The 15,500-nt window shown below is 38.1% G+C and overlaps 1 protein-coding gene across 3 annotated transcripts in view; it reads left to right on the forward strand.

Annotated features, from left to right (window-relative positions):
- Sema6a (semaphorin 6A) overlaps positions 1-15,500 on the forward strand; it is a 124,486-nt gene that overhangs the window by 90,649 nt on the left and 18,337 nt on the right. Inside the window, exons 14-19 of one of the 3 annotated variants that reach the window (XM_026402208.2) lie at positions 341-481; positions 570-650; positions 2,917-2,975; positions 5,529-5,549; positions 5,686-5,736; positions 10,785-10,949. In XM_026402208.2, coding sequence (XP_026257993.2) covers positions 341-481; positions 570-650; positions 2,917-2,975; positions 5,529-5,549; positions 5,686-5,736; positions 10,785-10,949 — 518 coding nt within the window. The remainder of the gene's footprint in view (positions 1-340; positions 482-569; positions 651-2,916; positions 2,976-5,528; positions 5,550-5,685; positions 5,737-10,784; positions 10,950-15,500) is intronic. The other 2 variants (XM_026402210.2, XM_077801262.1) reach the window with 2 other exon arrangements.

Raw genomic sequence — 15,500 nt, forward strand, 5'->3', positions numbered from 1 at the left:
TTGCTTTATGGCCTCCTTTCATTCAGAGAAAATCATGACAGACTTCCATTTTATGCATTTGTAGGTGACTTTTCAAGCTGTTAGTAAAAAAGTCTCTAAACACATTAAAAGCATTATTTTTTTTCTGGCCATTAATTTGTGTGTGTGTGTGTGTGTGTGTGTGTGTGTGTGTTTATAGATGCATATGTGTGTGCATGCCACAGAATCTGCTTCACCTTTAGTTAGATCACATTGAGAGATCACCTTGTGAACGGGGAAGTGAGGTGTGAGGGTGGTGGCAGCAAAGAGAAAACTGATCCAAAGAACCTATGAATGATATTATTATGCCCCATAAATCTAGATGCAGTTATGATGGAGTAGAAGACAAAAGGATTATGGGCATGCAGCTGGATAGAGCCAGTAGCTCTCTGTACGTTGCATTCTCCACCTGTGTGATCAAGGTTCCTCTTGGCCGCTGTGAACGACACGGGAAGTGTAAAAAGTATGTATTTTGCTACATTGACAATTAGAAAATTCTGCTATGCTTAGAAAGGAGTCCTAGGTAGCTGACGATCATCTTCTTCCCACAGAACCTGTATCGCCTCCAGAGACCCATATTGTGGGTGGGTAAAGGAAGCAGGTTCCTGTGTTCATCTGTCACCCAACAGCAGGTAAGGAGCCTGAGGTATGGGAGAGGTCAGAGTGGCCTTTGGCTGTGACACATTCTAGATGTGGGATTAGCTGCACTCACTCACAACACCAGCACTCAGCCTTCTGTGCACACACCTCAGCCACAGGACTGTCGGTGTTATCTTTCCTTTCCCATTTCATAGACTTCCTACGACATCATATGTGGCAGATTTCCAAGTGAATAATCACCCTCACATGATTAAAAACACACAGAAAGGAAACACAGTGGGCTTCAACGTATTCCCTGGAGAGAGGGACAAGAAGGTGCCTGCCTTGATCATCACAGTGCAAGAACAGCAGAGAAAAGGAGCAACAGGATACCAATTAGATTAGTGAGGGGTTTGTCCAGCCATCGCAAAAACGACTCTTATAATTGACTGTACAGGGCTGAGAAGAAATTGCAGAGCATTTGTTAAGCCACACATTTATGCTGCAAGCATGGCGTATACATCCAATAAAGCTTCCTCCTCTGCCAAAGAACAGTTGACCCTATTACTCGTTAGGCAGTCAATCAATTCTTGGCAATTCTCCAGTTAGTCAGCTAGGACAGTCTACCACGCCTGTGATTTTAGTGTTTAAAATTGTTACCCTAGCTTTAAATACTTAAATGGTATTGGCTAAGACCTTTCTTTTTATGCTTTGACCTCAGTAGATGTGAAATCCAAAGTAATAGTTGGAAAAATATTCAATTCATCTTTGACAGGTTACAGCAACTCAAGTAAGGTGCCATATGGCAGTACAGGGCTTTCCTTCAACAAAGCTATCCCTTGAGCCTCCCCAGATCCAAAGGGCAAACAACCATTTTCACATAACTCTGAGCCTCCTTTCCTATTTTAGAATAGCTAGACAAATTAATAGAAGGGCATAGCTGATGATCACCACCTGCATAATTTGAGGACAAGTATTCCCATAAACACATATAATGATAACTGTCAAATCTGACCTAGAAACTTGATTTAAGCAAGGAGTTGACTCACTATATATTATTAGCACAGCTTTGCTAGTAGCAATGTTGTCATATTATAGAGTGAGAAATTTGTGTCTTTTCGTGGGATCTTACAGGTAGAGGAGAAAGATCATAAAACCTGGGGAGGGAAGCTAAGAAATGACTTACCTTTTCTTGTGTATTCAACGTGTGAACAGAGATATAAAGGTATATTATGAACTATTTTTAATCAACACCAGAACTCCAAAATAGTTCCTTTAAGGCCTGCATACATATTTCAATGACTGACATTGCTCAAAACATGTGGAACTCTGCTTGGAGAGTCGGCTTCAGGGCCTGATGAATACTGGCTTTCATTACCACTAGAAATCTTTATCCTTTGAAGATGAATTTGATTTTTAATGCAGCAAAAGACATTAGAAACTAAACATGATGGATTATTAGATCAAGGTGTGACATTCAAAACAGTTTATATGGCTTACAGATAAACTCTGAAGGCATTCACAATATAGAAATTTCAAGTGTATTATGAGAATAAGCCTTGTCCAAAAAAGGGCAGATTCCTTTGGCTGATACTAGTGTGTTTTATTTTAAAAATCAAAATATTAGGTATTATTAAAATTGATTTTGTTAATGTCATATAGCTTGTATAACCCATTGGTGGCCTTAATGGACTTATAAGAAAGTGGAGCATGCATGGGTGTAGATTCCTGAGGACTAGCACAGGGCTGGCAGTGAGCAGAAATCCTAAATGGTCCTAGCACAATGCACCAGCAGGTTCTGTCTCCACTCAGGCCCCACATATCCACCGGCCATTTGTACCTTTGAACACTTCAATATACAAGTTTCTGCTAGGCAAAGAAATAGAAAAAGGTTTCGGAAGGCAAGAATAATAGTGAAAGAGAAACTAGGGAAGAAAAGACTCCTTTTTAATTTATAGTCTTCTGCATTGCTTATATAAAGAGTGTTTTTTTTAAACATCTAAACTTTTTAAATGTTTAAGAAATGCTCAGGGAACTAAAAAAAGAATGTAAATAATTTTACAAACTAATTAACTCCCTGAATAAGATCTGAATTAACTGCTTAAACCATGGATTCTCTTTGGAGATTCACATACGACTCATTTCTATAAACTTCAGAGATAAATTTTCAAGCTGTTATCTATTTCTTTTTTGCACCTGCCACTCGATTTATCAAACTGTGTTACTTTCTTTCATGAAACTTAACACTCATTCCTGAATCGTGGCTCAACTTATTTATTGTGTTTGTTTCTGTCTTTCTTTGTCTTCCTTTTTTTAAAGACTGACTTTTGAGCAGGACATAGAGCGTGGCAATACAGATGGCCTGGGAGACTGTCACAGTAAGTAAAGCTTTTTATCCATGTTTGTCTTTGAGTGAAGATGCTTTTATCACATGGCCTAGAAACATTATCCCACACATGGACTGAATGCAGCTGATGCCGATGCATAAACAGAAATTGTCTTCTAAATATCAAGTAAAGAAAGTGAGGTGTATAAAATCCAGTGTGGTCAATATTGTTGCTATAAATGCTGGCACCTGGGGCTGGGGTTGTGGCTCAGCGGTAGAGTGCTCGCCTAGCACATGTGAGGCCCTGGGTTCGATCCTCAGCACCACATAAAAGTAAATAAATAAAACAAAGGTATTTTGTCCATGTACAACTAAAAAAAATTAAAAATAAATTGAAAAAATAAATGTTGGCACCCATTTTGTGGAAAAAATTCACTGTAGAAGATATTAATTATAGCAAAGCAGTAAGTTATGTCAGCATTTCCATTACAAAATGACAGTTTTGTTGTTTTCTTTAAAAATGTGCTATTATACTGTAACTTTTAGCCAAATAATAATAAGATTGATCATCGTGCTCTAACTTTTTAATTGAGACTGTTATATCCTTTTTTGAACATATTGACTAATGAAAGTAATTATTTTTTAAAAATAGATTTATGTATATTACCATTTGTGGTAGAAAAAACTTTCAGAAATAACTCATAAGCACAAAGTGATTCAAAATATCATTTTTATAGGAATTAGCTTACTGTGCCAATCTCAGAGTCCTCTGTTATTAAATGGTAGCATTTTATTTATCTATGACAACTAGACAGAATTACATATAAATTACAGTAATAATAGTACTGTCCTGTGTTGTTTTATGACCTGACTAATATCAATAGTCTCCTGAAAATGTTTTATTAATACTAATTTAAGGAATAATGCCAAGCTCTTAGAAAAATGTTTAGTTTACAATTTTTTTAAATGTTACATATGCTGAATTTTACAACAACTTGCATTCACAATGGCACCAAAAATTATCTCCAAAGGGAATGAAACTGTATTACTTCTGATACTTAATTCTATAATGAAAATCTTGGAAATTATTCTAAGTCGTATAGCCATGAGTATGGAAATTTCAGACTAACCTGTCGCCCAACTTTCTACCTTATGCTTTTCTACAGATCAGATATAATCAAATAAACAGGACTAATCACAAATTCTTTGCCCTATATAATTTTTTGTTTACAAGGATAGTGCAAAAAAAAATCCTTATGTGTCTTCATATGCACAATTTACAAATTAAAATTAGCATAGGAGATAGTGTCATCACCAAAATGTCTGTCACATGCACATGTACCTTAGTGTGTAGTAATGAGACAATATGAGGTTTGATCACTGCACCTTAATTGTCTTGGTGCCTTATAGCTTAAGTTTTGGGGGAAACAGGTTTGGGTTTGGGGGAAAACAGGTTTGGAAACAGGTTTAATTAACTCACTTTAGTAAACCATTTTCATATTTTTATGAACTGGTGATATAAGCATCTGTAGAAAAATAGCAGTGTAGTTTTGGATTAAATCAGAAAATACATTAAGAATGTAAAGATTGCTGTGCCTCTAGAAAGTGTCCACTATATCAATAGTCTCACACCCATATCTGTGTTCTCAGGCAGAGGAAGCTAAGGAAACCTCTGTATACAGCATAGGGGAGACCCTTTGCTTTTTATTCCCAGGGTCATTTCAACAGTCAAGACCCCTACGCCTGCATTTGTTCTTTCTAGTGCATCCCTGACCTTGAACTCCCTTCCTGAGCACCTTGGGGGGCTCACTCAGGGCAAGAAGTGAGCTGCACCTCCACCTGCCTGTCTTTCCCAAGGGCTTCTCTTCTCCCTGTGCAACTAGAACAGGAACTACTTGTATTAGACATACCTATTCATATATAGGTGTTCAGAGAGGAGTTAGGCAATTGGTGCATGATGACTGTTTAAAAGGACCTTAAGAGGAAATGAGGAGATCATAAGGAGCCAGTGTCAGAGGCTGCGTAACACGCTGAGCAAACCAGTGACCTGACCCAGAAACACAGCACACACACACATACATATGTTGCTTTAAAAGCGTGTGGGTTTGATTTTTTGGTTGTTGTTTTAATTTCCAAACTGAAACCCCTGCTGAGTTCAGAACATTGTGATACTGGACTCTTCTTTCTAGCATGGTCATGAGAATGAGAAGAGAAAATATAAAGAAAAGTTCTTTCTTTAAGCATGTGGTGCAGGTGCCTCTTATTTTATTCACATGCATGTCATTACCAAAACGACATTAAGTAGGACTTGAATTCTCAGAATCACTTGTGATCACAGTGACCATTTCCTCTGCTGGACTCTTGGATTTTCCCTGCCTCCTGGCAGTGACTTTGAGGAAACTCACTTGATGGAAGAGATACGGATGTGTGAAATCAGACCTAGTATAAAGCACCTTAGGTTCTAAGCAGGAATTAAGAGCACTTACTCAGTATCGGGGCTTGTGTGTTGGCATAGTTCTGATTAGCTCATTCCCACTTATTATGTAAGTCACACTAAGCAGAGTGTGAAACATCAAGTAACCTCCTCCTCCCTTTTGTCTTTCAGATTCCTTCGTGGCACTGAATGGTAAGGAAGATATTACTGTCATAATTTAATATCAGTGGAAATCTATCTGAGAAATCCTATTTCACTAATCCTCTTGAGCATTTTCAAACCTTAGGTTTCTTTTTAATTAATTTTTTATCCTCATTATTTTTTATAGACATTTCAACTCTTCTACCAGATCATGAAATGTCTTACAACACAGTGTATGGTCAGTTTATTGATATATATATATATATATATATATATATATATACATATTTTTTTTTTATTCTTTAAGTCACTTATACTGTGGTAGTTTATAGTTTCATTCCTAAACATCATGGACCAGATTCTTTGTTACTTCAGAGCCCCAATTCACTAAAAATTATTTATAGATTTCACTGTGCTTCAAAAACCACTCTGCTTATATGAGACAGTTGATGTGGGAGACTGAGTCCTAAATTTTTAATCCATATAACATGAAATATGCCAACCTTTGGGAATTTGGTGAATATATTTAATGAGTTCTTGAGGGAAAAGATTTGGATAAGTATATCCAAGATAAAAGAATATTGCTTATAACTAAAATAGACTATATAGTTCCTCAGCTGATAGAGAATACCATCCTGCAAAATGCTGGCTCTCAGAACTATACCTTCCACAGGGGAAAATCTATACCAGGTATAGACACCATGTTCTTATTAGGCAAAACTTTCCAATGTAGCATGAAATTGGTCATCAAAATTTAAGCTCACAAAAAGTATGCATATTTAAACATATCTTCTTTCTTCGGAGAATATACAAGGAAGAGTGACGCAGTGGAAATGATATGCAAACAGGATTTATCCCATTGTTCTCAGACTGAAATACACGAGCATTATATTAAACACAGCTACAAAGTTCATAAACAGAATATTCTGAACTCTTGGTGCAAAAAGTTGAGATGAAACCATTCCATTTAGATTTCTCAAATGTACTACCAAATATTTATTAAGTAAACAATCCATGTGTTTTTTAAAAATATCAAATGAAAAACATCTGTGCAATGGCAACTTTATGCTTTTGCATTTTAATGGTGACAAGAGTTCAGCTATTTATGCTTTGTATGCTTAAGATATGCAACAAAGGAATAGTGACAATAGAGTATTTTAAATAAAGGGGTAGGTAATAAAAGAGACTGGGACAGTTAAGGCAAAGAAAGAAAAACAGAGGTAAGAAAGGAAAGCAATGAGGATGTGGGATTCAAAGAAATGGTTGAAGATGGCTACAAATATGTTCAATAGCTCCATGTAAATGTTCACTCCCTGGGTCTGATTAGCATAAATAAAAAGCCTCTTTGAAGTCTTAAAGATCATCTTATGAATTGGAGCTGTACAATATGGAAAACCGTGCCTGGTTTCTCCTAACCAGCCCGCTGTGAAGTGAGGCAGGATGGAGTAGGTGAGCCCACAAAATTCATCCACCTTTAACATTCTCTCATCTACAATTCAAACCAGAATATTGAACACTATAGACTCAAAGAAAATCACTCAGGAAGCACATGTCATCTAGCTTAGCCTTAAGCCTTCAAAAAGAAAATCAACTTAGCATCTGCTCTTTTCCAATATCATACTTTACAATCATTTCTGATAATTGAATTATCTTTATCAGATATTGAGAAATTCAGACCTTCAAACTAACTGAACCAGCAACCTCCCTAACATTCATCAGTTATCCTAAGACCAAATTTAACTCCCAGGCAATTTCTTATATAGATAGAATAATTAAACCATAAAATGCTCTTCATGAACAAAAATCACTCTTCAAGCTATGTCTTTCTCTCTTATTTCCTTTTCAAAGGAAAGGTACCTTTTAATTCTTCCATATTAACACTTTAAAGGACAATGTCCATTCATCCTTATCTCTTGATCTATGGTTTCTGTAATGAAACTAAAGTTTCAGAATTTTCCTATCAGCTAATGATTCTGCCCATTTCAGGCTGAATATATTCAGTGTGAAGGCGTTAGGTGATTAATTGACCATTAAAATGAATGATGGTCTAGACAGGATGTACAAAAATACAGGAGACTTTTGAAACATATAAGCTATTATAAGAGATACCTATTTTGAAGTTAGTAAACCCAGAAGAGATTTAATTAACTCATCCAGCAAATATTTGGTATGTGTGAGGCAGTGGGCTAGATGATATATTTGTAGCATCAGAGGAAAGATCAGGTTGCTATTTTTATGAGCACAAATATAGACAAGAGAGTCAATCCCAAAGTCTAAAGTGCACCCAAGCTGTTTCTAGCTGTGCTCTTTGCAAGTCCTGCTTTCTGTGGCTAAGTGCAGACCCATACAGCAAACCCTAAACCACAACTGCCCATCTCAGGAAAAAGGATCATTTCAATAAACCATGCAAACTTTCTATTGGCAAAAATTGTATGCAAACCAGTTACAAATACAAGTACCCCTTTTAGTGAATTGGGTCCTGATTTTTTTCCTTTTCTCTTCCTCTTTATTGATTTAGTGTCTCTTCTTTTATGTCTATTTGACTACAGTCATTGTTAATAGGTTAGAGTAGTTCAAAAGGTCTCTAACCTCTAGAATCACAATGACTTGTAGATACAGAGAAACAATGTGATGTGCTAAACTTAACTTTTTAAATATATCTATTTCTTTGTGTTTTTGAAGTCATGTAGCGTAAGTTCTGTTGATTAAAATGTAATCTTTCTTATTGGACTGACAAGACAAAATTGTAGGTTGTAAATCTATTGACATATAACACCATAGCCACAAATGATTGCCTATTTTCGTAGCACTATTTTGGTTACAAAGTCTCTTAGGCAATGCATAAGAATAATATAGCCTCTAAAATCAAATTATAAGAAGGAATATGAGTGATTTCCTTATAACTTTTTTTTTTTAGCTTGAGGATATAATAGCACATATCTTGATTCAAACTGAGGACTGCTGCCTAAAATTTTAATGTGGTGATTCTAAAATTTTTGAGAATCAGGTATTGCTTTCCCTGATTGTTTAATTCACCACTAGCACGTGTTCCTTATCCTCAAGCAAAAGTTTAAAAGATTATAGACCTCATGCAGTTCTGTTTTTTTTTCTTTTGAATAAATCAGATACATTGTTTCTCTAGATTTACATATAGAAAATTGAGATGTGGTGGGTATTAGACTAACGCTTTAGTGATAGGAAGAAGAGGCTGATTTCTCACATTTGTGTAAAACATTTTCCTACCTAACTACCATCTGGTCCGCATTAATTTCCTCTCATAGCCATAGCTTTCCATTACCAATGAGTTTTCCATGTATTTGCAGCATATGGTCCAGGAAATCTTTCTACAGAGAATGTGTCCCTTAGGCATATATTTCCCCTAGATTACCATATTAAGAAATGTTCTCCCTAAACCATACTTATGGCATTACCATAAAATTGCCCCTTGAACACACTTAAATTGAAAGTGTTCAAAATGCATATCAATTCAGGTAAAAGAAATTCTTGCTACTTGGAGGGAAAGATTTTTCCTTCCTCCTTTTTCCTATCTCTCTACAAAACTATTTCTAATTGTTTGCTTATACTGAGTGCTAAATTCTCTCTTAGGCTGGCCATATATTTTACTAAAACAGTCTTGAATTCAGGAGTGGAAAATAGAGGTTATGTTTTAGACCTCGATGTAAGCAAAGAGGAAATATAGGAAATTCCATGTTTCCCTTTCTCAGGCTGATTTTCCTGCCCCTGTTCTCTTATCAGTTTTAGGAGATGAGATGTGAAACTCAGAAACATAAAAACAAAAAGTCTAGAAGCAAGCATTCCTTGAGTCTTAAATGCACATATTTTTAGCAGTGGGATATGAAGCAGACTATTTCAACAAAGCGGATGTTTGAAGCTGTGTGGGAGCCACACAAGTTCTGCATAGAAAGTGACTTCTTAAACATTACCAAAGCTTTATGGCAGTATTTAAGTGTGGTGTTTCCAGAGAAATCATCATAGCTTAGATGTGCCACTTGGCTTGCTTTATCCACCAAGCAAAATCCTAAAATAAAAAATTTAAAAAAAACAATTTTTAAATGTTTTCTGTAATTTGCAATATTATAGTCTCCCCAGATTCCAACATTCAATAATAATTGTGGGGGGAAAATAGAATGCAATGCATTTATCATTATTATCTCTCTTTCAGTATTTATTTATCAGGCATACAGTGATCACATCCAAGGCTAGGGGTTTGGGAGTTATTATGAATCTGCCCTACTTTCTATCAAAGGCACCGATTACACATGCACAGTTGTCCTGATGTCTTTTTAAAAACTGTTCCAAAAGACTGCTATAGGTAAAATGGTTTAATAAGCCAAAGACTCCAGTAGAAATTCACAGGGTGGTTATGTTTCATTTCACCAGACAGAATAGGTAGTAGGGCTTCTTTAAATCATTGTGACAGCTTAGATCAAAGCACCTGATAGAATCTGCATTCAATCTTGTGCAAGTGATGGAGCGAGAGCCTACAGCTGTGTTCACAGGAAATGTCCGCTATATCTTCCGAAACAACCAGCCTAGCCATTCCCCTGGCATTAGCCTATGGGAGGCTACTTTAAATCTCAAAATCTCTCTTTTTTTCTGGTTTGAATAATTTCAATGAGACCTCAAAAACAACATCTCATAAATATAAGTCATGAAACTATGAAACCAACTTGATTGGAATTAAACACACAAGGCACAGCCATAACACATAACAATTGAGGCCTCCTTTCCAGTGAAAAAGAGGTGGAGGCAGATCCCTTTGGAAAGCAGGAACTCCTTCCAGAACAGGGAGGGCCCATGAAGTTGAGCCCATGCTAAAGACAAGACATGCCATGCAGACGGCACGGGAAGGGCTCAGGACAGTTGAGCTACCTGCAATAGGAAAGACACATCCACTACCACCATAAACCTGTCTCGCCCATCATAGTGTCCCAGGGTGGACACTTTCTGTCTTTAATGCTGCCCTGGGGATGACCAGAGAAGGGCCACTAACATTTCTTCAGCCTCTAGTATCAGACACTGTGCTAGATACTTTGTCCATCATGTCACTTTATCCTCCCAACACTGGGAGGTGTCCTTATCCCCATGGTGTACGAGGAGACACTAAGTGGTTCCTGGGGCTCACCCCCACCATTACCTCCAGTAATCCTTGCCATTTCTAGGGCCCTCTCCCCTCAGTCTCTCAGCCCACTCCTGGCCTCTGAGCAAGGGGAATGTGGGTCTCTCTGGTGATGTTTTCCCTAACTGTATTTGTGATGAAAACAGGGCACGCCAGTTCCCTCTTGCCCAGCACCACCACATCAGATGCAGCGGCTCAAGAGGGGTATGAGTCTAGGGGAGGAATTCCGGACTGGAAGGACCTGTTCGATTCACCTGACAGCACAGATCCTTTCGGGGCAGTGTCTTCCCATAATCACCAAGACAAGAAGGGTAAGGCCTTGGAAATGCCTCCTCCCTGGTGGGGAGAGTTGGGGGGAAAGCGGGGAGGACTATGTAACTGCTTCCAGCTGAGTCTAAACAGCATTTAGGAACCTCCAATGTACCACTACCGAAAACTTCTCAAAATTAAGACTGACAGTCCAACCCTCATATGAGGCTTGATCCTAAATTATTTCTGGACCAAAGAGAAACCACACAAAACAAATAACACTTCTCTGAGCTTCTTCCACCCAGAAGAGGTGTGGCCTGGCTCAAATCAGATGCTGGCTCCTGAGATCCCTCTCCACTCCTCTCAGTCACATGCTGTGATTTTTTTTTTTTTTTTTGGACCCTCTCTCTTCCCACCATAATGTGATGGAATGCCGTGCGGACTTTGGCAAGTAAATGTAATCCAAGTAAAAGCCCATTAATCAGTGAATTGAGAAATAGCCAGACAAAGTCTTTTCTGGCTGGTAGCATCTCTCCCTCTCACATGGTGCTGAATTTGAATAGGGCTGTGGTCCTCAGACTACTGTAATTGCCCTCAGAGGACAACAGCTGAAACAAAAATATGTCATTTAATCAAGCAGAATTGCTATGCATTTAAAATGGAAAGGAAGCCATGCTAAATGAAAGGGACTCTACTGTGAACTGTCCTAAATTCTCCTTTGCTTTCTTTGCTCGACTGCGGACAGGAAATGTCATCTCTTTTTTCGCCATTTGCTGCTTCTGGTAACACATCCTACTTCAGTCGCAGCTGCAACCAAAGAGGCCTTTACTTGTCCAAAAAACAGTCTTGTAAATCAGAGGCTGAAAAGCCCAGTTATGTTGCTGAGCTGTTTCCCCCCATTCAGAATTGTTAACTTCTATATGTTTTCAAGAGTTTCATGCAAACTGGGTGTGAGTTTCGAGGGCAGAGCAGCCCCCATGACCCCTGAAGACAGTCTCTGTCATGCCCTCTCCCAGAGTTTTCTGCACACATATCTCCATCTTTACTTCAATAGAATATTTCCTGAGCAGACCCATGCTGAAGTTTCATCATGCTTTCTGCTTTCCCTCTCCTGAGGGGGCTCTGTACCCTCCTGTCCTATTTCCAGAGCCAAAATGTAAAGATCAACCCAACCCCTTTTATCTTGCTCTTGAGCATGTCCCTTTCACTGATTTTATTATTCTTCTATAGACTTTCACTCTTAATATGCCCTGCCTCAAATCTATTTAAAGGAAAAAAAAAAAAGAAAGAAAAAGCAGGTTTTGTCTCACCAGCCTCTCTGTTCTTAACATCCCAAGAAAGCAACCAATGGAGGAGAAACTGCCTGACAGGCCACAAGCCCCAGCATGTGCCATTATTTGTGATGTGTGGCTCCAGACCTCAGATGTATTGGTCTTGGCTGTGTTCAAGAAGAGACAGCTTAGTAAAAATCACTTTGTTTTTGCCCACTGTGATTTTTTTTTTTTTTTTTTTAGAAAAACAGTCTTTCCAGTAAAGTCCTAACTATGTCAACCAAATATCTAGCTGTTGGTTGCAGTAATTTACTCTTCACTGAGAGGAGTGGCATGGATTTTCTCCTATCGTTAACTCCCCAAAGGAATGGAGGTTCTCAAAGAGTCCAATTAACACTTTGACAGATTGTTTGAAAATTCGGCATTGTTCATTCTCTTGGGTCTTATTGTGAATGTTGACAAAGCTGGAAGCAGGCTGCATATTGTCAAGCAATGGTGGCAGAGGTGATTGCATGGGTGTTTAACATGATCACTGTTCTTGTGCTATTAACTCCTTGCCTTGCCCTGTCAAACTTGAGTTTGATTTTGACAATTGATGATATGTTTGATGGGGTAATGCCAATGAGTTCGTTAAGCAGAAATTTGAAAAAGATATAGCTGAGTGTTCCTTTTACCATGATTTTTTTTATGATTTTAATTTCCATTTTGCTCTGAATTATTATTTTTTTCTGTTTACCGTTCATGATTTATTTCAAGCTTTTGTTTTCGTTTTGCCAAGCACTATGTGGTATGACTTGGTGATGGCGTTACTCTGTTGGAAAAGTCTTGGTCCTTTTCTGACTCATTATGATGTCCCTTAACCTGAACCAATCTGTGACTCCCTTGCTTCTTTTCATTCCCTGACGTTGGTGCCTTAATGATGTCACACCCGTGTGCACAGCATCTCCTGGGATGCGGGAGTTCCGTGGGTTTCCTTGAGGGCCTTTTGATGGGTGCTCTTTTCACTGGGTCGATTGTCTCATGGGAATGTGACATTTGTGTGCTCCAGCTTTGGAAGCTAAATATACTCTGGAATTGTTTCTAAAATATTCCTACATTTCCCTGATAAGCAGAAAGTGTGTCTGCTGACCAGCGAGCTGAGGAAGAGGCAAGTGTCCAATGCCCACTGAAAAAGAGCCAGTGAGCAAAATGAGTTCAACAGCTCTCGTCTGCAGATCTGTTGATGCCCCTGGGCTGGTCCTCTTGTCTGCCCCAGTTCGTGCTCCAAACAGTTCTGCATTTCCAGAGTATGTTTGCTTGCCTTTTTCTTTCTTTTCCTTGCTGTGTCCTTCGTCTTGATTTAATTCCCGTGCGTCCTTCTCATTCTGTCCAAGCACTGCTCGCACCTTGCCGTCTAACCCCCTTCTGCTACCATTGTTCTTAGCCTCCCCCTTTCACAGTAATAGGCCCAAAGCCCCCTGCCCTCTGTGGAACATTCCAAGGCTCTTTCCTTCTAAACTGGGATCAGCATTTGGAAGCTGTATGTATATATAGTTCTCACTAACAAAGTGTAGGAGGAGACCTGCAAAGCATACAGAAGCATTATCATAGAAAAATGAAGTAATTTTCTCTCTCAGTAACTGGCCTTGCCCTTCATTACCCTACTGGCCTTGTCTAATGTCTCTTGTCCTTGCTGCTTTTCTTTAAAATTGCCTGATATCTTTCAAGCCCTGGATTCATTAGTAAAAAAACACAGTAGACCGCTCTGTTTTATCTCTGGGTCCCTCGATGTCTGGAGCCTCCAGAGCCAGCCCTTTAATCACCAAGCTGATAAATTAGATGCAGCCCTGACTACTTCTTTCCTGGTTTGGCCACATCTAAAAATATATATTATTTATTCATCCAATAACTATTGAGGTGGTAATGGGTAGTTACATAGCGGCTCTAATTATATGTAAATAAGAAAGAAAATCCCATTTATTTTTAGATCTGGCTTATTCCCCACCTAACAGCAAAAGAAATAAGAGCTTCTTTTTTTAGGTTAAACAATCCTGAGAGTGAATAGCCACTCCTGTGCCTCTTGTTTCTTACCAAAAGTAACAATGTCATAAAACTGATTTCCAAGAAGACTGCAAGACTGGGTAGGAAGTTAGCCTGGTACAAAGTTGCTAGGACCGCTGTGTAGCAGAAATGTAAAATCTAAACACCAACTACTGCTACTGCCGTTAGGACACAGCACAAATCCTGAATGGAAGAGAAACCCATATTTCTGATTTTGTTTTATAGTGTTCTTGTGTGCTCTCAGAAAGTAGATGAAATAGTAAATATAGAAAAAGGAGTTCTCATTTGCTGAAAAATGCCAGAATTGTATGCTTATATAATTTAGGGAATCTTTAAAGTGAAGTATTATCACATAATTATATTTGGGTAAAAGATACGGGCATTATAAATAAAGAAAAGCATGGAGAAACAGAATTTGAGTTTGAGGTGACATGAATAATTTAAACCAAAATGTAAATGTTGACTATGTTTTAATCGATGTGCAAGCTGTTTGTGTAAGCAATTTGTAGTTGGGAAAATAATATTCCAGTAAGATTCATAAAGTCCGTAAAGGATGATGAGCACGCTTAGTTATTGTATGAATCACAGAGTTTATCAACAATCCTCTCTATAGGTAATTACTTACTCCTTTCACGTACAGTGGCCTGTGACTGTCTTGCCTCAGTGGTAAATGCAGCTCCAGACTTCATGATTTAGGGGCTCAGGGACAGCATGACCTTCAGGAATACTGAATCATGTGGTAGAACTTTATACTTTTTGTGGTTCTCTTTCAGTGTGCTTGATTAGGTCAAGGAATAAGTCTCAGTTTGGTCCTTGATCATTAACAACTCCCTAAACTTGCCACCACCCCTGTTTGACAAAGAGAGGATGGGCTTTAGACTGCCACTGTATCTTAGAGCTGGATCCAGCTGGAATTAACATTGTTTCACTTTCAGTTAATTTTGTTTTTATAGTTACCCTCTATCTATGAAAAATGACACGTTTCCATTTATGTCAGTGTTGTAAAGTTTCCATTTGAAAAACATTTTAAAGACAATTTAAATACTAAGTACATAGTAATGCAGGAGGTAGTAGGGAAATAAAATCTTAAGTAAATAATTTGGTATGTGAGGCTCATTGGCATGGTTAACCTTGTACAATTAGCAATTCACTGAGTAAAGTTTAGGTATCTCTGTCCTAAAGCAATTAAAAGGATCTTGTAAAGATTAAACTACTACCAAGATCAGGAGACTGAGGCAGGAGGATCATAAGTTCAAGCCCAGTTTGGGCAATTTAGTGAGACCCTGTCACAAAAGAAAAAGT

This window comes from Urocitellus parryii, chromosome 1 (assembly GCF_045843805.1).
Source record: "Urocitellus parryii isolate mUroPar1 chromosome 1, mUroPar1.hap1, whole genome shotgun sequence".
NCBI lineage: Eukaryota > Metazoa > Chordata > Mammalia > Rodentia > Sciuridae > Urocitellus > Urocitellus parryii.